The following is a 22,399-nucleotide window of genomic DNA, read 5'->3' on the forward strand; positions in this document are numbered from 1 at the left end:
TTATGTTTTACAGTTTGATCTGAGATTCATTTTCTTTTCTTTTTTTTTTAAGTGGGCTCCACAGAAGCTTGAACTCATGATCCTGAGATCGAGTCCTGAGCTGAGATCAAGAGTTGGTCAGATGCTTAACCAACTGAGTCACCCATGTGCCCCTAGAAAATTTTAAATTACATATGTGGCTCATATCATATTTGTACTGGACAGTACTGCTCTAGAGCTACTGCCGATATTCCTGACTTCAGTCTATTCTGGTTACAGCCCAGGCAGCAATGATGGGTAAATTTCTAAAGGTAACATAACATGCTTTATATAACTCTCCTGTTCTACTCTTAGGTCAAATGCATGGCAAGGGAATCTAAAGCATGTTTAGTTTTTTCTATTTCTTTTTATAAAAATATTCTTTTTTTACATTATAAAACAAACAAAATTTTAAAAATAATGAAAATCAAAAAGAGTATCTCATCACACAAAGATAAACTCTTAGTATACTTCGTTTATTCTCTTCCAGTGTTTTCTCTCTTCAAGTTTATATGTACATTTTTATTTTTTTTTATTTTTTTTTTATTTTTTTTAAAGATTTTATTTATTTATTTGACAGAGAGAAATCACAAGTAGGCAAAGAGGCAGGCAGAGAGAGAGGAGGAAGCAGGCTCCCTGCTGAGCAGAAAGCCCGACGCGGGGCCTGAACCCAGGACCTGGGATCATGACCTGAGCCGAAGGCAGCGGCTTAACCCACTGAGCCACCCAGGTGCCCCTATATGTACATTTTTAAAAAGCAAACTGAACATCACTGTGCCTACAGTTTATTCACTTCTCTTAAATATTTAACATTATGGTATATATTTTTCTGCCTCACTAAATATTCTCTTTCTTTTCATTAAGTATTCTTTAAAAACATGATTTTTCAATAGCTGCATCCTATTTCTGGACACTTCGGCTCTATCAAATTTTTCCTACTGCAAATAATACATTAGTCACATTTACAAACATGGACTGGTATAAACATTTCATGATTTTATATACTCAGTGAAATAATTATAAAAGTCATTACCTGAATATTTAAATGAGCAATAAGCTTTTCATTGGTCTTATTTCTAGACTCCAGAGAGAGAATATCAGGGGAGCGGCCACTGTCCAATGCAACTGATAGTCGTTCTATCTCTCGTTCTCTTAGTTCAATCTGAAGACATAAAGTCACGTTATTAATTTAAAAAATTTGCTTTGAACTGAAATAATTAACACTGTATAAACACTTATTTGGGTATACTTTCATTTTTCTTGTTTCACAACGTGTATAAGAGATTAACATTCATATATGTACCCATGAATGTACCATATTATGAAATGTATATACACAAGCAAAAAATAAACACAGAAAATTTCAAAATGAAAATGTCAATAAAGATTTTTCTTTTTTTTAAGAACTTTATTTGACAGAGAGATAGAGCACAAGGAGGCAGAGTGGCAGGCAGAGGGAGAGGAAGAAGCAGGCTCTCCACTGAGCAGAGAGCCCGATGCAGGGCTTGATCCTAGGACCTGGGATCAGGACCTGAGCTGAAGGCAGCCACTTAACTGTCTGAGACCCCCAGGTGCCCCTCAACAAAGCTTTCATAAGTATTTCTATTGAACAAATTCTTCCCAATTAACTAATTTTTGTTCTTTTTTCCTCCCTCCTCCACGATTAGGCAATGTTTATATAAAAAGAAACTGCTGGGCACTAGAACTGAGTCTGAGCTACTTCAGTGCCTGGCACTGAGTAAATACAGAATGAACAAATGGATGTAGGACACAAAGAATTGCTATGGAAACTCAGTATGGAAAAGGACAGGAAGTTGGGGTGAATTTAATTAATTATCTATTATTTAGAAAACAACACACATAAAATCACAGAGATCACTATCAACCATGATACTCACTCACATGCATGATTTTGGAAAAACCTAAACACTTTATAGCTTTGGGTTCTGGGGGTTTTGTTTTTTCAAAAAAATTGAAAATGAAAGCAAAGCATTCAACTCAACAATTATGGAGCACAATTCTTGGTATATGAAGAATAAAATATGATTTTTTACTTTCAGGAACATAGTTTTACAGGGAAAACTAGCAAGTAAGCCAGTAATTGCTATATAATATGTTGTTCAATGGTAGAATAAAGAGGTATATGGCAGTTAAGGGAATAAAATGATTTACTCTCCATGATATATTTATATGCCTATGGAAACTAGTGAAGGCTTTATCGAATAGATATGCCCTTCATATGCTATGAAGAGAAAAAAGGAGGAATGTTCCAGGCAGTGACACAGAAGCATAAAGCCACATGGTATGACCGAAGCAGCAGAGATGGCTCAGTAAGACTGGATTGTTATGTGCAAGGGAACTTATAGTTGGGTCTGAAGAATCAGGCAGGATTTAACTATGATAAGCTCTGAATACTTTGCTAAGGAGAAAGACTGCTCTGGACTAAAAGATGAATAAGAATAAAACTAGACAAAGAAGACCTATTGGAGAAATGTATGAGAGATGAATAAGGTATAAACAGTGAGTAAGTTAGAGCAGGAAAAGAAAGTGTACAAAGAACTTAGAAGTGACAGAACTTGATGAGTGGTATGTAAAGGGAAGAGAATGAGATCTAGAAAGACTACAGAATGTTGGCTTGGGCAGATGGTGATGCTACCAACCAAAGTAGAGAATATAAGAGGGAAAACAGATTTGAGGTAGAAGATAACAAGTTCAGTACTAGGCATATGGTACAAAGAGCTTTTATCCGAGTAGGAATGCCCAGTATGAAATTGTATGTATGGGTCTGGAGTTCTGCAGAGATTTGAGCCAGAAATACTGAAAAGTTATAAACATTCAGGGAATATTTTAAACCAAGAGAGTAAATGAGGCCTTCTGAGAAAATGTACAGGGGAAGGAGAAAGGGTCAACGACAGGACCTTGAAAAACAGTAATATTTAAGGGAACAGGTAGAGGAAAAAAGCAAAGAAAAAATGATGAGATTTTTTTAAAAGGAAAAACTGAAAGAAAATGAAGTCATGAAAGTGTTTTAAAGAAAAATTACCAATAATGACAAATACTACAGAGGGGTCAAGAAATTAAAGACTAAAAGTATCCTTTTGGATCAAGCAATTAATGTCACTGGTGTCATTAACTAGACCAATTTCTGTAAAGGGAGACAGACGCCAGAAAGTGATAGGACGGCAGGAGGTGAAGAAGTGGAGACAGAAGGGTGGGACTCTTTAGAGAAGTCTGCGTGAGGGAGGAGAAGGCATCAGCAACAAGGAGAGGTAGTTAAAGGAGATCTTTTTAGGAGATGTTAGTAATGACCACAATAGCACCTCTTTCTAGGATGGTTAGGGAGATTAAAAGTATTACTAGTTGTAAAGTGGCTCGAAGTGTTTTTTAAAGAAGGAAAAAATTAAAAAAAAAAAAAAAGGAAAGAATATTGACGAAAGCAAAAAGGATGCCTGGGTGGCTCATTTGGTTGGGTGTCTGCTTTCTGCTCAGGTCATGATCCCAGGGTCATGGATCAAGCCCCATGTCTGGCTCTCTGCTTAGTGGGGAGCTTGCTTCTCCCTCTTCCTCTGCCACTCCCCCGCTTGTCCCCTTTCTCTCTGTTTAATAAATAAAAAAAACCTAGAAAAAAAAAAAAGGAGCAGCGAGGAAATAGAGTGAAGAGCACAGGTACAAAGATTAAGCCTTAAACAGGAAGAACGCCACACTGCCCATTAAGTCTGTAGAGCCTCTGTGTGAACATTGCTAATTTTAAAGGTAGAAACAAAGTTGAGACAAGGTGATATCTTGAGAGGGTATTTATTATAGGCTGGGGAAAGAGCTTGTGGAGAACAGCGAAATTTGGAATATAGATTGAGAAAAACAAAACAAACTTAAGTGAAAAAGAAAAAGACATGCAGCAGAGTGGATTCAACTAAGATTGATAACCATAATAAACTGATGGTTTCAATCAGAATGGTCAGGGAATTTTCTCCAAACACCTCAACTACCTCACAGAGATAGCAGAGACTGGTCAGCTAATGTTCATAAAGTACTTGGGAAAAAATGTGATAAAACTGTGATTATAAATTGAAAAATATCAACAATATTCAACTTGTGAATATTGTTGATATTTTCAGTCTCTCTCTATACTGTAAGTTTTTTGGTTGACGTCTGGTTGACGTCTTTTCTACTGTAGCCCCCAGCTCCCATTCTTTTGCAGCTGACTTGTTTGTGCTTCAATCTTCTCCGTGCACCGTCAGGAGGCGGCAAACGTGATCACAATTCCTTTATACTGCATTTTTATCCAAATTCTTCTAAGTACTTTACAAACTTAACAGTAATACCAACACATAAGTTACATCTATATTTTGCATGTGCAAATCACTCCAATAAAATGCAGTCATATGCAGAAAATGAAGAAACGTGTTACCCAATTTAAGCTTCAGTAAGCATATTAAGAAAGCAAGCCTGTAATTATACGAATCAGTATTCAGCCAAGTACCAACAGAAAGTATGAAAGAACAAAGCTTACTATGGTTACGATCTAATCCTGCATATATTAATTCCTCTGCTTCTTCAGAAAACTCTTTACTAGTTCTTGTAGAGAAAACACACAACAAATACAGTGCCACAAAAGAGTAACTATCAAGAGTTATGTTCCAAATAACAAAATCTACAGTAATAGTAAAAAAATTACTTATGATACCACTGTAAAGCATAATACACTTTAATAAAATACCTCCCAAGATGGAAACACGTAATATGATTACAATATTTGGGGAGACAGATGATTCACCTAAGGAAACCCTAAAAAACTACTATTTGCCTCAATGCATAATGGACTGGACTGTTGGTTCTAAAGCTAGCTAAGCCATCCAGCTATTATCTCTATTAACAAACTGGTGGAAAAGATAAAAGCTGTGTAAAAATTCAGTATCAGTAATACCAAATATAACCCAACTTTATTTACAATCACAGCATAACCATTTCAACAATGCAACCACGCTTCCCTGCTATGGAAGTAAATAAAAATCCTACCTGCTCGGTATAATCTCTCAGTCCACTTTCCATCATTGCTAACTTTTCTTGTAACTGGTGGACTTCCAGTTGAAGTTCTTGAATTCTGAAACACATTTATAACTAATGTCGATATACTTTCGTTAAGAAATACATAAAAACAAGAAATGAAACTAGATATGTTCTGTAAATTCTCTATTTTCAATTTCTCAGTAAGGTATGAAGTACTGTACCAAAGGGTTCCAAACCACAGCATAAACAGAGTACATCATCTTGGAGATTTAATTCTATAAGAATAGATTTAAAAAACTGAGTGTTAAATAATTTGAAATTCAGATACATTATGCCTCCTGTTGCATTTTGATCCTTAAAACTCTTTGAGGTACTGTTGCCAATTCTTAGGTTCAGGAAACTAGAGGGTCTAGCCCAGAATTCACATTCTGAAGTGAAAAATGGAACCAAAGTGTGTTTTCTGAGCCTAAATGACCCTATATTTTCTAATGAACTACCTGCAATCCTGGAGAGAAGAAAAATATTGAGAAATACTATAATTCACCAAATAACTACAGCAAAAACCTACTCCTTTTTAGAACTTGTTAATTCTAACAAAACCAAGATTTGTCCAAATTATCTCAATTCTACAACTACCCAATGGATTTGTATTACATCAAACTTTGCCAAACAGTAACATAAATATGACATAACCACTTTCATACTGGAAAAATAAAGCCTGAGGCCAGGTCTGCTTTTTTTTTTTTTTTTTTAAGATTTTATTTATTTATTTGACAGACAGAGATCACAAGTAGGCAGAGAGGGAGGGAGGAATCAGGCTCCCTGCTGAGCAGAGAGCCCGATGTGGGTATCGATCCCAGGACCCTGAGATCATGACTTGCGCCAAAGGCAGAGGCTTTAACCCACTGAGCCACCCAGGCACCCCCAGGTCTGCTTTTAAGAGAGATTTTCTGTGAAACCTAGAGTAAGTGAGTAAGTGAGGCTGGCACACCTTGTCCCTGCTGTTACTGGAACCAGTACTTTCCACTAATCTAGGTTTGGGAGAAAAGTAGGTATGCAGTTGCCCTCATATGCATGCACACAAATCACTCTGTATACAAACACAATGTTTCTGTGCAAAAGAAAACAAACAAGATCACCAAGAGGTTAATGCCACCTATGAGGGTTTGATAGGAAAGAAAGATGTTAAGGAAAAAATTTAAAGACAGAAAATGACAAAACATGCAGACCAAAAACTCCTTAAATATACTAACACAGGGCTGCCTGGGTGGCTCAGTGGGTTAAGCCTCTGCCTTCAGCCCAGGTCTTGATCTCAGGGTCCTGGGATCGAGTCCCACATCAGGCTCTCTGCTAGACAGGGAGACTGCTTCCTCCTCTCTCTCTCTCTCTCTCTACTTGTGATCTCTCTCTGTCAAATAAATAAAATCTTTAAAAAAATATATATATACTAACACACTGCTAAGTCCTAGATTACAATTGTTAACAGAAAAAACAACCCCACAAAATATTTCACAATCTAAGTTCAGATAACTGTATAAACATAGTCACGTAATACTGGGTGAGAATAACCAAGAGATCCTAATCAGTACCTCCATCAATATTCCTTTAGATTGTTACGAGATTAATGATGTGGAAAAACTCTTCCATATTCTCTGTATAATCTATAAAATAAAAAGTTATCCATACTAACCATTTTTACTAGTATAGTACATATTTTAGAATGTTTCTCCAGCTATGACCACAGAGGCTGTCATGAGTGTTCTCTTGTTCCTTTGAACCTCTTATAATTTTCTTAACGGCATTCTGTGTATTTCTTGTGTCATCTTTACTATTAGAATATGAGCTTCTCAAGAGTAGCAATACCATCTCATGTTCACATCCCCAGAACACTTACATAGCGCCTTTCCCAGAGACATTAACCAAGTTTTATTTAAAACTGAATTTATATCTGATTCCAGTGTAAGGAAAAACAACCATAAAGAGCTAGAGAACCATGAATCAAGAATTCAACCAGTTACAAATCTATTCATGTTCACTGGCATTTGACATATCTGAAGTGAGAAGAGTCCTGCAAAAAGATGAATTGGGTGATGAAACTAAATATTAAAGCAACTCTACTAAAATGGATTCGAGATGGCACTAAATTATTTAAAGCAAGTAGAGACAGAAACATCACATTTCTGATCTATGTGAGACCAAAGTTTCAAAACCAGTAAAAACAGTCTGTACTCAGGATACATTCAGAAAGTACTTCCTGAGTGCTCACACGAAGTTCTGTGCTAGGCCCTGGAGATACAATAACAGACTGGAGCCCCAGCAGCAAGAGACTTAGAGTTAATCAAGTGATTAACTGAAACCAACTAAATATTGTTTAATGCACCTGTTATCAGCCACCTGTAGGAGGTCTGCAATGTAAGGGTCATCGGGCTGCGGTACTGGATATGAACTGACTTCAGAGGGAGGGACTGGTTCGTCAATCTGCATACGTTGGCGCCTGAAAGCAATATTTCTTTTCTTGCCACCTAAAACACAATTGTGTATTTGAAGGAATTTAAAAGAAACAAATATTAGAATTAAATATTCCAGAAGGTCACGCTTTTTGTTATAAAGTGTGTCTCTAGCTCATATTACCTAGCGATAAAATAGCTCCTCCCTTATATAGACTCACATCCTGATCTTTAACTGAACAATGCCTTCCTGAAAACCTCAACAAGTTTTATTCTTGGCATGCTTGGTACATACACCCATCCGCTAGATGGGAACAAGACTTTGGTAAGATTAAAAGTTGAGCATACCCTGTGGTATTTGCTCTTATGAACTCAAGAAATCATTATCAGCAGAAAATTGTCAAATGAGAAGCTTAAAGCAGTGATAACTAAAATAAACATGTTTATTTAGCAATGCCAAAAGAGCAGATTAACAGAAACTTTATGTAGCAAAACTAGTATATAATGAATGAATCTCATCTGTAACATAAAATGATGCTATAACCTGAATTAGTGGGGCATGCCTACTTAATTGTCCTTAAAACTAGCAGCAGTTAATTCTTTTTATGGACAGATACATCCAAATTACACGGATAATTTATATTTCCCAGTACCTGGCCAAGATTAGACATGCACTTGAAAAATTAATTTATCTGCACAAAGAACAAACATAATCTACAACTGTGTCTTCATTAGAATCCTGACACATTTTGTATACACGTATCTCTTGTCTTGAGGATGAAGAAACTGGATCAAAAGTATTTAAATGATTTGCTTGTAGTTATACACCTAAACAAGGTAAACCATTTTCTCCTTTTCTTACTTTTTTTAAATACCAACCTCCCCTCAGGGTCTGTTCTCTCTTCTCGGCTTACCCAATCTCACTAGCAAATTCCCACCACATCCATAGCTTTAATTCCCACAATATTCCAATTAGAATTCTAATTCCCAAATTAGAATTTCCATCTGGGACCACACGTCTAGAAACAGATCCACATATTCCATTGCATACTAGAAATCTCACTGTGGGTGTTCCATGGGTGTAACATACGACACTTGCAAAAGTGAACTCCTGCTCTGCTTTCCACCTTCTCTATCTTAAAAATAGTACCATCATCTACCCGCTCATTCACTTGAAACAGAAATCTGGGAATTCCTCTACTTTCCAAGTCTTCCACATTCGGTCACTGAATTCTATAGATTACACCCCCTGAATCTCTCTGGAATGCCCCATTCCTCTCTCAGAAAACCTGGTTATCATTTTTCCCCTTCACCTTCTAGTTACTTCTGAGATCTTCTCCCATGATTCTCAATCCTTTTTACCTTGAGCCCACAGTCCCATTCTCCATGTCATTTCCTGCCATTTAGATCTCCAACTCACTTCTGATCTCATTCTTCATTCTGACCAAATCACTCCTGGTCCTCACCATGCTCTTAATCCCTCAGTCTTTACCTCGTATCATAATCCAGCACTTTCCTACACCTCACTCACTCACATCATCTTCATCCCATGATTCAGACATCTTGACAATCTTGTCACTGGTACTGGAGACTCTTCCACCAACTTTAAGCCTGGACCACCCTCAACTCTGGATATGCCCCTTCATTTCTTTTCTCTTGCTACAGAACTACTGGGGATAAAGCTAAAAAAAAAAAATACTAAATAAAATAATAATAATTTTAAAAAGAATTTAAAATAATGATTAAGGAAATAAAAATTTGGGTATTTAAGTTAGTTAAGTTAGACTACTTGCATCTAAGAAACTACTCTTATATAAGTCTCGAAGACCATGTATAAAATAATACGTAGATCTTAAGAAATACATTTAAAAGTTTATGTGACAATCCAAAATCATCTTTTCAAATACTGAAGTTTAAGCATGAAAATCCAAACTCTTATTTTAATCAACAGCTTTAACATCTCTAAAAGATTAGATGTACATAATTGGTTATTTTTTTTTTTAAAGATTTTATTTATTTATTTATTTGCCAGAGAGAGAGAGAGAGAGAGAGCACAAACAGAGGAAATGACAGGCAGAGGGAGAGAAAGAAGCAGGCTCCCGTTGAGCAGAGAGCCCGATGCGGGACTCGATCCCAGGACCCTGGGACCATGACCTGAGCTGAAAGCAGAGGCTTAACCCTCTGAGCCACCCAGGCGCCCCTACATAATTGGTTTTGAGAAGGAGCAGACTCACCTGGAGTTTGTACCACAGCATGCAAATTCTTTTCTTGAAGTTGCTGAATTCGTTCATTCTTAGCTTTGCTCTCTTTCTCCAAAAGTTTGAGTTTATGAACATATTGGTTATTTAGAAATTTCAGATCAGCTGTTTCACGTGCACACTTCTTCAACGTAGCTTTCAACTCTTAAAATGAAAAAGATTCAAAGACCATTTTACAGATCAGGAAATCTATGAAGTCCTTCTATGTCACAAAATATGAAAGACACTTTAATTTGAAAGGCTCCATCTGATTCTCACCCAAGCCTTTGTCCGAAAGGCTATTACCTTTTCTACCACTGTTAACAAAACTACAAATGGGTCACTAAGCAAAAAAGGGAATTATATTTTTCTTCTGCTATATAGCTTAAGATAAATTATGGCATTTGACTCAATCCAGTAAACTGGGTATGTAGCTGAGGGAATAAGAATTCATGCCAGGTATCAGACAGGACTTTCTACTGATATAAGAAGAATTTATAATAAGATAGCCATACAATTACCCTCTGCCCAGGACCTCTGAAATCATTCTATTCAATCTTCCAGACAGGGATATTAAAGAATCAGAATGATACAGGGCTTTCACCTCACTTTAGTCCTCTTACTTTCAGTATGGAAAAAATGAAAGTTGTTTCAAGGACATTTCTTTGGTTTCAGCACTTAATATTTCCTAGAGCAATTTTTTTATTAATTAAAAAATTTACTGAATATAGATGACACATGTTACATTGATTTCAGGAGTACAACATAGTGATTCAACTTCTCTGTAAGTTATGCCGTGCACACTGCAAATGTAGTTATCATGTCACTGTGCAATGCTATTACAATAACACCGACTATATTCCCTATGCTGTGCATCTTTCTATAGCAATTTTAATTCTAAAAATTTAATCCACATATAGTGAAGATGATAATAGCTATAAAATGCAAATTTGTTTTCCTTGTTGGGAACTCTTCAATGCACTCTACATTATTTCAAGACTGTTAGCAAAAAGACTATCACAATACTACATATAAGCTTTTCCTACAGAAAATAAAAAAGGGCAAAAAATATGGCATTTTAAAAATCACAGAATTTTACCTTTAATGTGTTGGCCTGATTGTTCTCTCAGTTTCATTAATTCCAGGTATAATTCATTATTTTCCTTGATCAATCTTGCATTTTCAAGTTTATAAGGTTCCAAAACAAAATCAAAATTGGCACTTTCTTTTTCAGCTTTCACAGTAGATAATTTTGATTTCCGAAGACTTTCTGTTGTATGAACTAGGTCACTGAAATTGAAGAATAAAAAATGTACATACAAGGAAACGTTCCATTACCTTTTAATAACTAAATATATTTCAACAAAGACGTAAATGTTAACACAAAGTGAGATCAAATCTAAAAACAAACAAAAACACTAGGAGACTTTCAAGGTACCAGGTGCTCAAAAATTTCTCAAAGCAAGATTAAAAGGTAAGAAACGTAGACATAGAATCATCTTTCATTCTCTCCTCTCATTCATCCCCCATGTCCAGTTAGTCACCTGATCCCGTGGACCCTGCGAAACTTATCTGTACATTCAGCAAAGATTTACTGTATACCCGCTATATGCTACGTGCTAGCATATAAGAATAAAAATGGATTTCTTGCCTCTTAGAACATAGACCAGTAGAATATTCATTCCATCAGTATTTACTGAGCAGGAAACACAATACAGAACACACCATCATGGAACTTGTACCTTACTGACAGTTTGTCAAAAGTTATAATACTATGTGATAAACTCGACAACTGTGTGTTCAGCTTGTACTAGATACAGCAGAGATAAAGTCAGTCTCTAGTCTTAAGGGGTTTGCCTTCTAAAGGAAACACAAAAACAAGTTTCCAACGATGGTAAGTAGTGAAGGTAATATGTACCAGATATGACAATCTTGTAGGCCATAGAGCTAAACAAGCATAGGGCAGGAGGGAGAGGTGAGAGGGACTTCCCAGGCAGACAGAACAGCACATGGAAAGACCAAGCGGAGAGACGGGTGGGGAGTGTATCTGTTTAGGGAGCTCCAAGTGGTTAAATACATGGGAGATGAAGCTGAGTATAGGATCACTATGGAAAAAGTCTGCCAGTCTCTCAGAAAGATAAACATACTTCACCCTCCAACCTTGAATTGCAGAGCTAGAACTAGATCATGAAGGGTTCTGGAGGCCATAATGAAAACCACCAAAAAATAAAAAACAAAAACAAAAACAAAAACACACCAAAAATCCCCACCAAATATCTTTCCTCCATTCTCTCCTTATCATCATCACAGCTTGTAGTCCTACTGCAAAAGCTTCCTAAGCAGTCCTGCTCCAGTCTCAAGGAAAGAAAAAATAGTGGAAAAGAACAAAATCACATAGACTCTTTCAGTTAAAGTAACACATAACTGCTAAAGTATTGACCAACCACATATGATAGAACCTTTATCAAATCATAGAAATTAAAGACTAGAGAGGCAGACATTGAACACCCAATCATATCAGAAAATCACATTAAAAAATTGTAATTCTATTCACGGAGGACTATCAGAAACACCTACTCTGAAGAGTAGAGTGTGAAAGGTGACCCCTACAGTTTTGCAACGTGGAGGTCCTGGAATGATGATATAGGAGTAGGATACAAGAATAGGTGAGCTTCAGATGACTGAAGGACTTAAAAAAAAAAATCTACCCATTTCTTTACTGTAACATGAAGTTTAACAGAAGCTAGATAAATGGGATTAAGGTTTAGAACTGTATTTTCATCTTTACCTGAAAAGCTTTTCTACCAACGGTAAACACTCCACTGTCAGAGTCTGGCGGTATCCCAACTGATCCAATCTTTTTCTAATATTAATGTACTTTCTTTCTGCAGCTGTAGTCATCTTGTCTTCCAAAACTAGTTTTATTCACTCCCCAAAATTAAAGTCCTAAAAGAAAAGAGTAAAACATTATTCTGTTATTATGGCTATTACTACTATTTCATGGTAAGAAGAAAAGATTCTTTCAATATAAAGCAGACATTTTTTTGTTGTTGTTTATCTTCAGGTAGGCTGCCTTCTGTAATATTTAGACTGACTTCACTGCAATGCTTATGATAGTCACATTGCTGCATTAAAATAAGTTTCTCTTGGGGCACCTGGGTGGCTCAGTTATTAAGTGTCTGCCCTCGGCTCAGGTCATGATCCCAGGGTCCTGGGATGGAGCCCAGCATTGGGCTCCCTGCTCAGCAGGAAACCTGCTTCTCCCTCTTCCACTCTCCCTGCTTGTGTTCCATCTCTCGCTGTGTCTCTCTCTGTCAAATAAATAAATAAAATATTTAAAAAAATAAGTTTCTCTTGATAAATCTATACATAAAAAAGTTAAAAAAATAATGGAGAAAACAAAGAATATTTTCCCAAGCTTGAGGTAGGCAGAATCTTTAGATGCCTAAAGATTTAAATCTTTAAATGCCTAAAGATTTTAAATCTTTAAATGCCTCTTTGAGGGGCGTCTGGGTGGCTCAGTGGGTTAAAGCCTCTGCCTTCAGCTCAGGTCATGATCTCAGGGTCCTGGATTTAAGTGCCACATCAGGCTCTCCGCTCAGCAGGGAGCCTGCCTCTCCCCCCTCCCCGCCTGCCTCTCTGCCTTGTGATCTCTGTCAAATAAATAAATAAAATCTTTAAAAAAAAATAAAATAAAATAGGGCACCTGGGTGGCTTAGTGGGTTAAAGCCTCTGCCTTCAGCTCAGGTCATGATCCCAGGGTCCTGGGATAGAGCCCTGCATCGGGCTCTCTGCTCAGCAGCGAGCCTGCTTCCCTCTCTCTCTCTGCCTGCCTCTCTGTCTACTTGTGATCTCTGTCAAATAAATAAACAGAAAATCTTAAAAAAAAAAAAAAAATGCCTCGGGGCACCTGGATGGTTCAGTGGGTTAAGCCTCTGCCTTTGGCTCAGGTCTTGATCTCAGGGTTCTGGGATCGAGCCCTGAGCCCCGCATCGGGCTCTCTGCTCAGCAGGGAGCCTGCTTCCTCCTCTCTCTCTGCCTGCCTCTCTGCCTACTTGTGCTCTCTCTCTGTCAAATAAATAAACAAAATCTTTAAAAAAAAAAAATGCCTCTTTGAAAGCACTAAATACAAAAGAAAAAACTGATAAATTTTTGGAATTAATCAAATTAAAAATGGCTGCTCATCAAAATATTCCATTAAGAAAACAAAAAGATAAATGAAAGTGTAGGAGAAAATATTCATAATATCAAACAAAGGATTTGTATATGGCATACATGAAGAACAACTGCAGTTCAATAATAATAATAAAGAAAATTCGGTAAGAAAATGGGCTAAAGACTTGCAAAGATAAGTGAATAGGAATAATCAGATGAAGAGGTGCTCACCACCATTAGTTATATAGGAACTAAGAATTAAAACCACAATGAGGTATAATTTCACCCATATTAGAATGGCTAAAATTAAAAATATGTTGTCAAGGATTTGGAGCAACTGGAATCTTCACATTGCTGATGGGAATGTAAAAACACTGTGGAAAAAGTCTGGCAGTTTCTTTCTTTTTTTTTTTAAGATTTTATTTATTTATTTGGCAGACAGATCACAAACAGGCAGAGAGGCAGGCAGAGAGAGGGAGGAGGAAGCAGGCTCCCTGCTGAGCAGAGAGCCCTATGCAATGCAGAGCTCCATCCCAGGACCCTGGGATCAAGACCTGAGCCAAAGGCAGAGGCTTTAACCCACTGAGCCACTTGCCACCCCAAGTCTGGCAGTTTCTTATAAAGTTAAATTTCTACCCTAGAACTCTATAATTGTATTGCTAGGTATTTATTCAAGCAAATGAAAATAAACATCCATGGAGTCTACGAGAATATTCATAACAGTTTTTTCATAATAGCCCCAGACTGGAGCAGGACAACAAACCACGAGATATTTGTACAATATACTACTACTCAGGAATAAAAGAAAAGAAATAAATAATAAAAGAAAAGGTCAACCACATGAATTAATTTGGAAAACATTACTTGAGCAGTAGAAGCCAGACACATATACTACATGATTCTATTTACATGACTTTCAAGAACAGGCAAAATGAAACTATGTATACAGAAACCAGTAGAGCTGTGGCTTGGGTCAAGAGGAGTGGGTGGAGACTGGAAGGGTTAAGAAGGAACTTCCTGGGGTGATGAATATATTGTTAATTGAGATACTGGTTACACCAAGTGTATTACATTTATCAAAGCTTTTCAAATAGGACACTTGAGATCTGTGCATTTCCCCAAGTAAATTTTAATTCCACATACAAAAAAGACACAAACACATATGAATCTCTACACACATTTTTATCTTTGTCCTTTTCAATATTTATGAATATATTCCCTACCAATGTGCCCTAGTTCTCTAGGACTGCTCTAAAGACTGCTTGTGTAGAACCTTTGCAGGTAAAGATAGTCCTAGTACTCATATTCCTAAGCCAAATAAAATTTGTTTTAACATCTCTATTGTCTTTCACAATTTATAAAACGTGAATGCATGTGAATACATGCAAAACGGATCCTCACAACTTACCCTGTAAAGGAGACAGGGCATTCTAGAAATCCTCTCTATTCAAAGGCGAGGAAAGGCTGCGTCTAGAGAGCAACTTGTCCCAAACCACTGGGCCACAAAGAAGGTGGGCACTCAGGTCTCCTGAGTCCTGGCCCAGCACTCTGGCTTCTGTAACAAGCTGCAACTGCTTCTTGGCCTTTGGGCTAAGATCAAGTGTAGTATCTGTACCAAGCTGCGGCAACTCACCAAATCACTTCTAATCTACTCTTTCTACAAATCCTTCTTTCTCCACACTCTTGCTAACCTTTTCTTTTAGTGGCATCCCCATGGTTCCTTCCACAAAAGGGACCTGACTGGTGAAGGGCTTTTCGGAGAAACTCCTGGAGACATCGGAAATACACCTGTCAAGAACTAGCAGGGCCTCACCCCTCCAACATTTCTCCTTTTTGTCTGGTATCAATTCCGATTACCCAGAAATAATACTTCCTCACATACTGGCTGAGACAGAGAATGAACACGAATCCCCCCATCCCAAAGTCATCGAAACACAGGACAGATGGAAGAGTAAAATCCCCCCCAAGAAGAACAAAAAACATCCTCACCCATGGGCTGCTGTCTTCCCCCACCTACTTCAGGCAAACACTGGCTATGCTGAAAGTTTCTAGCAGAACCTAGAAGCTTAGTTTGGAGGTCCCCCGCGCACACCTGTTTAGAACCACCAGCTAGCTTACCTCTGCGGAGGTGGGGGTCTGAAAGCCGGGACATCTTTTTACAAAAGTAGCCTGTGTGTATGTATGAGCAGCGACTCAAAAACCAAAACAAAACACCAGCCTTAACTAGGGCTGCCTCCAAGTCCCTCCACACTGAACTTAAAATAGTAGACTGGAAGGTGCAGGGCAAAGGTTAACAATTGGCTTCCGTCCTACGCTTTTGGGCACTGTGTTTTTACGAAGAGCCTGTAATATTCTCACAGGAGAGGGCACTTTAACTTTTCTTTTTTTTTTTTTAAGATTTATTTATTTATTTATTTGACAGCGAAATCACAAGCAGGCAGAGAGGCAGGCAGAGAGAGAGGAGGAAGCAGGCTCCCCGCCGAGCAGAGAGCCCGATGCTGGGCTCGATCCCAGGACCCTGAGATCATGACCCGAGCTGAAGGCAGCGGCTTAACCCACGGAGCCACCCAGGCACCCCGGCACTTTAACTTTTAAATCAACCCCGCGGTTGGCAGGAGGCGGGTGTGCACACACCGCGCAGACGCCCGCGGCGAGTGGCGCGGCGGAAACCGGGAGGCTCGAGCTGCCCCAGGTCGACCTCCCGGACGCAGCTTCACCGCCGGGTGTCGAAGGATAGAGGTGTCGGACGCGCAGCCGGCGGGGAATCTTCGCACGGCTCCGCGCCGCGCCCCGCCGGGCCGGGCCCCACTTCCTCCCCGCGGCCGCGCGGCCTCCCTCCCGGCAGCACCCGGGCCCGGCCCACGGGGACCTCCCGGGAGGCCACGGCTAGAGCGTCGCCGCCGCCGCGCCCGGGCCTCCCACCCCGACAGCGGCACTCACCCGCGGCTCCAGCCGCCGCTTCTTCCGCCTGCGGCCGCATTCCCCGTCACGCCTCGCCTCCCTCGCTGGCTCCTTCCGCCCCAGACTCCGGCTCCGGCGCTAGGACAGTTTGAAAATGGCGCGGAGAGACGATCCCTGCAGGCGCGGAGTCGGCGCCGCGGTTACCTCGGTAACGGGAGCGGCGCAGGCGGTGCGCGGCGCGCGGCCGGGGCGCGCTCAGCGGCGACGGCGGCGCGGGCCCAAGAGCCCGGAAACGCAACGGCCGGAGGGCGCACGGCCACGGCGCCCTCTACCGGTGGGCAAACTCCGAACCTCGGCAGATGCCAGAAATAGATCCTCCCTTTTTCCGGATTCGTTGCCTGTCTACCCCGCGCAGGGTTTAAACGCTCCTCAGCTCTTGGTCCCTGCAGCGGATAAGGCTTCACCCGCCAGGTGAACACCTGCTGACCACGAAAAGTCTAACCTAATAATCCCGTTTCTTTGCAACTTTCCCTGACAACCGCCCAATAAAATTAATTTTTTATTGTTGCCACACCCCTCTCCCTGTAAAGCTGTGCCGACACATTTATTGTACTCATCCCATCGCGAGTAAAATATCAAATTTTGATTCCAAGAGTTGTAGCTCATCCCTTCAAAACGTAGTTGTGTCTCTCTGGGTCCCCCACGACTGTGAACTTTTTTTTTTTTTTTAAGAATTTATTTATTCATTCCACAGAGAGAGATCACAAGTAGGCAGAGAGGCAGGCAGAGAGAGAGAGAGAGGAGGAAGCAGGCTCCCTGCCTAGCAGAGAGCCCGATGCGGGACTCGATCCCAGGACCCTGAGATCATGACCTGAGCCGAAGGCAGAGGCTTAACCCACTGAGCCACCCAGGCGCCCCGACTGTGAACTTTTTGAGTCAGTTTATTTTACTCACCTCTGTTTTCTCTAGCACCTATCATAATAAACTTTCGTGAAGGGAATTCAATTGAAATAAACTGGTTGTAGGGTAGAGAGCTTGCTTACTTAAACCATATAGGTAAAATCCTAGAATCCCACGTCTCCTCTGAGGATTTCTGCATAATCAGAGAGGAGCTCAGGTCCTTTCTGTTCACTACTCTCCTGAGTAGGCCTTACAGTCAGACGAGTTAATCTTTGTATGTCGTGTAACTGCTGTGTGGGTTGTGAATAACTTTCTACCCATTCATATATCGACATACACACATGTTCCCATTATGTGTACTTCGTTTCCCCACATGTCTTAATGAATTATTTTATGGAATTTCTAGGAGACAGTGACTTAGGTACTGTCGATGGCTTTCATAGTCTTGAACATATACAATAAACACACTTTTTTTTTTTTGCTGAAAACAAATACCTTCTTTCGGAAACAGGGAGGCATACATTAATAATATAGCAAAATAGTTGTGCAACAACCATCCAGTCCAGATGACTCCCTTTGCCCCAAAAACACAGTAATCAAAGAAATTTTAAAAGGTGGGTGAAACACTGAAGTTATGGGCCTGTTTTGCTCCAGGGGACATGAAAGACCAGGGTCAGGCTCACTGTTGGACTCCAGGGCCTAAGGTCAGGGTCCCTGGCACATACATACATATCTGGGAGGGCTACCATTCAACCCACCACACTCCCCTAGTTCTTTGAAATTTAGTCTGGGTGAGACTAAATCACGCCTATGTAATGGAACCACTGTGAAAACCCTCAACAACAGGATCCAGAGAGTTTCGTGGCTGGTGAACACATCAGGGTGCTGGGAGGGTGACATGTCTGGAAAGGGCGTAGAAGCTCCATGCCCCTTCCCCCTTCCTTGTCCTGTGCATCTCTTCTATTTGGCTGTCCTTGAGTTCTATCCTTTATAAGAAGCTGGTAATAGTAAGTAAAGTGCCTTTCTCAGTTCTGTTAGCCATTCTAGTAAATTATCTAACCTGAGAGAGGTCATGGGAACCCCAGTTTAGAGTTGGTCCATCAGAAGTGTGGGAGGCCCAGGACTTATGAATGGCATCTAGAGTAGGAGCCGTCTTGTAGAGTTGTTTTTTTTTTTTTTTTTAAGATTTACTTATTTGTTAGAGAGAATGAGAGGGAGAGAGCAGGCACGTGCACACAAATAGGGAGAGGGGCCGAGGGAGAGAATCTTCAAGCCCCTGCCCCACCCCCAAGGAGCTCGATTCCATGACCCATGAGATCATGACCTGAGTGGAAACCAAGAGACAGTTACCCAACCGACTGAGCCACCCAGGCACCCAGTCTTGTGGAGTCTTAACCTGTGCAATCTGCAGTAACTCTGGGTAGTTTGAGTCAGAACTTAATTGAAGTCTGGAACACTTGGAAAAGTGGTTTTGGAAAAGACATTGTATTTGGTGTCAGGAGGGAAAAACAAACAAACAACCAATCACCTCTCATCTGGTGTCAAAAGTGTTGTGAATAAAAGTAACTCACCAGGAAACTAGTAGGTATGTGCAGATAATGTTTAGGAGAAACTTAGCAGAGGTAAGTTGAGGTTTCTTTTTCAAGTTTCCTCTCCGGATTTTGCAAACATATTCTGTGTATCTGGATATCATTAACTCTGCTGTTGTCACTGATTATCCCATTTCCCCTGTTAGACCACGGGCTCCTTATACTATACATTACATAGACATGATTGTTTTCCTGCTCACCTGGACTAAATGTCATACACAGAAGACTCACTCAGAGTGACTGTTACTTCAAAGATCAGGATATGTGAATTGAATTGAGCAGAACCGAATAAACCAGATCTTCTGACACCAAGTGCAGTATAGCACAGCTGCCTCCCCTCAGTGACTGGCCCAAAGATGAGGCTAAAATGTCAACATGACCACAAGCTAATTCAGGTCCTTTTATTTAAGGAGTAGGGACTCGGTTTCCCTATTACCACAGGTGTGTGGTTTGGCTGGAAACCTGACTTTTACTGGCAGAGAAGGATGATTACAATAGTTCCCGTCTGTCTGGAGCCTTGCAGCGGAGCCTTGTAATGACTTGGCCACAAAACACACTCAAGCTGTGGAAGTGATCAGATGTTATGAGAAGCTATTCTTTAGCAGCAGAGACACTAGAAAATTATTTCCAAGAAAGGGGTCGCTTTTAAAAGCACAATGCTAGAGCATCTTAATGACATAGCAGTTTCTTCTGTGTGTCTACAAAGACATCAGAACTTTTCACAGCATAATGCTAGTGCAAGGGATTACACCTTTTATTTTTATATTTTTTAAGATTTTATTTATTTATTTAACAGACAGATATCACAAGTAGGCAGAGAGGCAGGCAGAGAGGCGGGGGAAGCAGGCTCCCCGTCGAGCAGAGAGCCCGATGCAGGGCTCGATCCCAGGACCCTGGGATCATGACCTGAGCTGAAGGCAGAGGCTTAACCTACTGAGCCACCCAGGCGCCCCTTATTTTTATTTTTTTAAAGATTTTTCATTTGTTTATTTGACGGACAGAGATCACAAGCATGCAGAGAGACAGGCAGAGAGAGAGGAAGGGAAATAGGCTCTCTGCCAAGCAGAGAGCCCAATGCGGGGCTCGATCCCAGGACCCTGGGATCATGACCTGAGCCGAAGGCAGAGGCTTTAACCCACTGAGCCACCCAGGAGCCCCAGGATTACATCTTTTAACCACCATTTGGAGTCAGTAAGAATAGTGAGAAGAGTGGGGGCTCTGCATGAGTGAAAAGATTGATAAACACCAATACGATATTTTAAAAAACTTTTTTCTTGCACATCAAAAGTTCTGTGGTCAAAAGACAAAGGATGGCTGGGAAAAATATTTACCACTATTATCATAGACCTAATATATAAAAAGCTCCTATAACTCGACAGTAAAATGACTAGCAAATAATAGAATACAGTAGGAAAATAATTTTAAAATGAGCAAAGATATAAACATGTAATGCATCACATGGCTCTTTACCTGTATGAACAGGGACTCACTGAAAATAAGAGGCATGTAAATTGAAAGTAGTGGAAGTGTGAAGGATGAGTAGGTAGCCAAGTAAAAGGTAGAGACATGCAATAAGCAAAGATACGAATAAACTAATATTACTCATAATGCATCAAGTGTATTAGGTTATGTTCTAAGTGCTGAGCATGCTTTACAGGTACTAGTTCATTTACTCACCATAGTAACCCTATAAAATAGGAAGTACTGGTATCTCCATTATACCGACCAGATTAACTTATCAGAAGTCACAAAGTAAGTGATAAGAGTGCTGATTTCAAGTCTGGAAGTTAAAACAATTATGTCAAGGAAAGGAACTCCGTAGGACAAGGGCCAAAAAAGAGAATATTTGGATGATGATCAATTAAACTTTGTGGAGACATAGAATTGCCAGGGTCCCAAAGGGCTAAATAGATGAGCCTCCCACATAAACACAGATTTTTGTGCCACCTCTCTAACAGATGGTCACCGCAGCTACCCTGTAGCTACTTCCAACAACAGGAGAACTCACTGCTTTTCAAAGAAGCTCATTGCATTGCTGAAAGCTTTGTTAGAAAAATTCTTCTTTACATGAAGCTAAAGTCTGCTTCTCCTTGAGTGTGAGTATTTTTTTCGGGGCAATCAAAAGAACGTGAATCTTCTCCCTCATACATGTGATGACTCTTCAAAATACTCCAGATCCTTCAACCTTTGATCATATGACATGGTCTCCAAGCCTATACTTTAACTGGTTGCCTCGTCTGGAGTAGAAACATTCTAGCTTCTCTGTTTTCTTATTGAAATTTGTACCTACAAATTATTGTGTCAGATTAGGACTGAGGACTGGGATGTATTTGTTTCTGTTGATGTATCTGGCACAACACTTCCAATGTATATCAACATGATCTAGTATCACCTTAGCCTTTTTATAACTGAGTCACGTGTTCACCAGTAAAGAATGATACACAGACTTCTTTCTATGGCTGATACATTTTTAATATATATATTTACTTATATTATCTTGAAGGCACATTCGAGTTTTTGGAGCAGAGATCAAAGTTATTATTACTCACATCAATAAATATGGGTCAGTTGCTGAACCCCCCAGAGTGATAAGATGGAAGACAGATGTTACCCAATATATCCTAGGTCCTGTGCTGCAGGAGAGTAAGCCCCTCTAAATAAAGAATCTGACAGTTTATATATGAGAGGGACAGCTCTCACCCTTCTCCTCCTGAGAAAGGGAGAGAAATGTTTGCTGCCTATGGTATATATTCATATTTCTTAGAAAGAGAAGGGATGCTGTGAAGTGCAAATGTGGTGATTCACAGACCTGTACCCCTGGGGCTAATAATACATTGTATGTTAATAAAAAAATTAAAAAAATTTTAAAAACCAAAAATAAATTATTCATATTTTAAAAAAAAGAAAGAGAAAGGAAAGATTCTGGGTCTACCTTCTGGAATATAAATATGTTTGACCCTTGAACAGTGTGGGGGTTGGGGCACAGACCCCCTGCACAGCTGCAAATCCACATATAACTTTTGACTTCCTTAATACTTACTAACAGCCTACTATTGACCAGAAGACTTACCGATAATATACACTCGATGACATATTTTGCAAGTTATAGGTATTATATATTATATATTATATATTTTTACAAGTT

At 39.7% G+C, this 22,399-nt stretch overlaps 1 protein-coding gene across 1 annotated transcript in view; it reads right to left on the reverse strand.

The window, feature by feature from the left end:
• Positions 1-17,006, reverse strand: part of LOC111148998 (centrosomal protein 135) — a 79,866-nt gene extending 62,860 nt beyond the window's left edge. The window contains exons 1-7 of the mRNA XM_022505865.1: positions 16,805-17,006; positions 12,498-12,655; positions 10,809-10,999; positions 9,707-9,874; positions 7,406-7,547; positions 5,035-5,119; positions 1,052-1,180 (exon numbers count right to left, since the gene is read on the reverse strand). Coding sequence (XP_022361573.1) covers positions 1,052-1,180; positions 5,035-5,119; positions 7,406-7,547; positions 9,707-9,874; positions 10,809-10,999; positions 12,498-12,610 — 828 coding nt within the window. The 5' untranslated portion in view covers positions 12,611-12,655; positions 16,805-17,006. The remainder of the gene's footprint in view (positions 1-1,051; positions 1,181-5,034; positions 5,120-7,405; positions 7,548-9,706; positions 9,875-10,808; positions 11,000-12,497; positions 12,656-16,804) is intronic.
• Positions 17,007-22,399: the final 5,393 nt, after the last annotated feature.

Source organism: Enhydra lutris, unplaced genomic scaffold (genome assembly GCF_002288905.1).
Source record: "Enhydra lutris kenyoni isolate GAN:26980312 unplaced genomic scaffold, ASM228890v2 scaffoldscaffold21, whole genome shotgun sequence".
Taxonomy (NCBI): domain Eukaryota; kingdom Metazoa; phylum Chordata; class Mammalia; order Carnivora; family Mustelidae; genus Enhydra; species Enhydra lutris.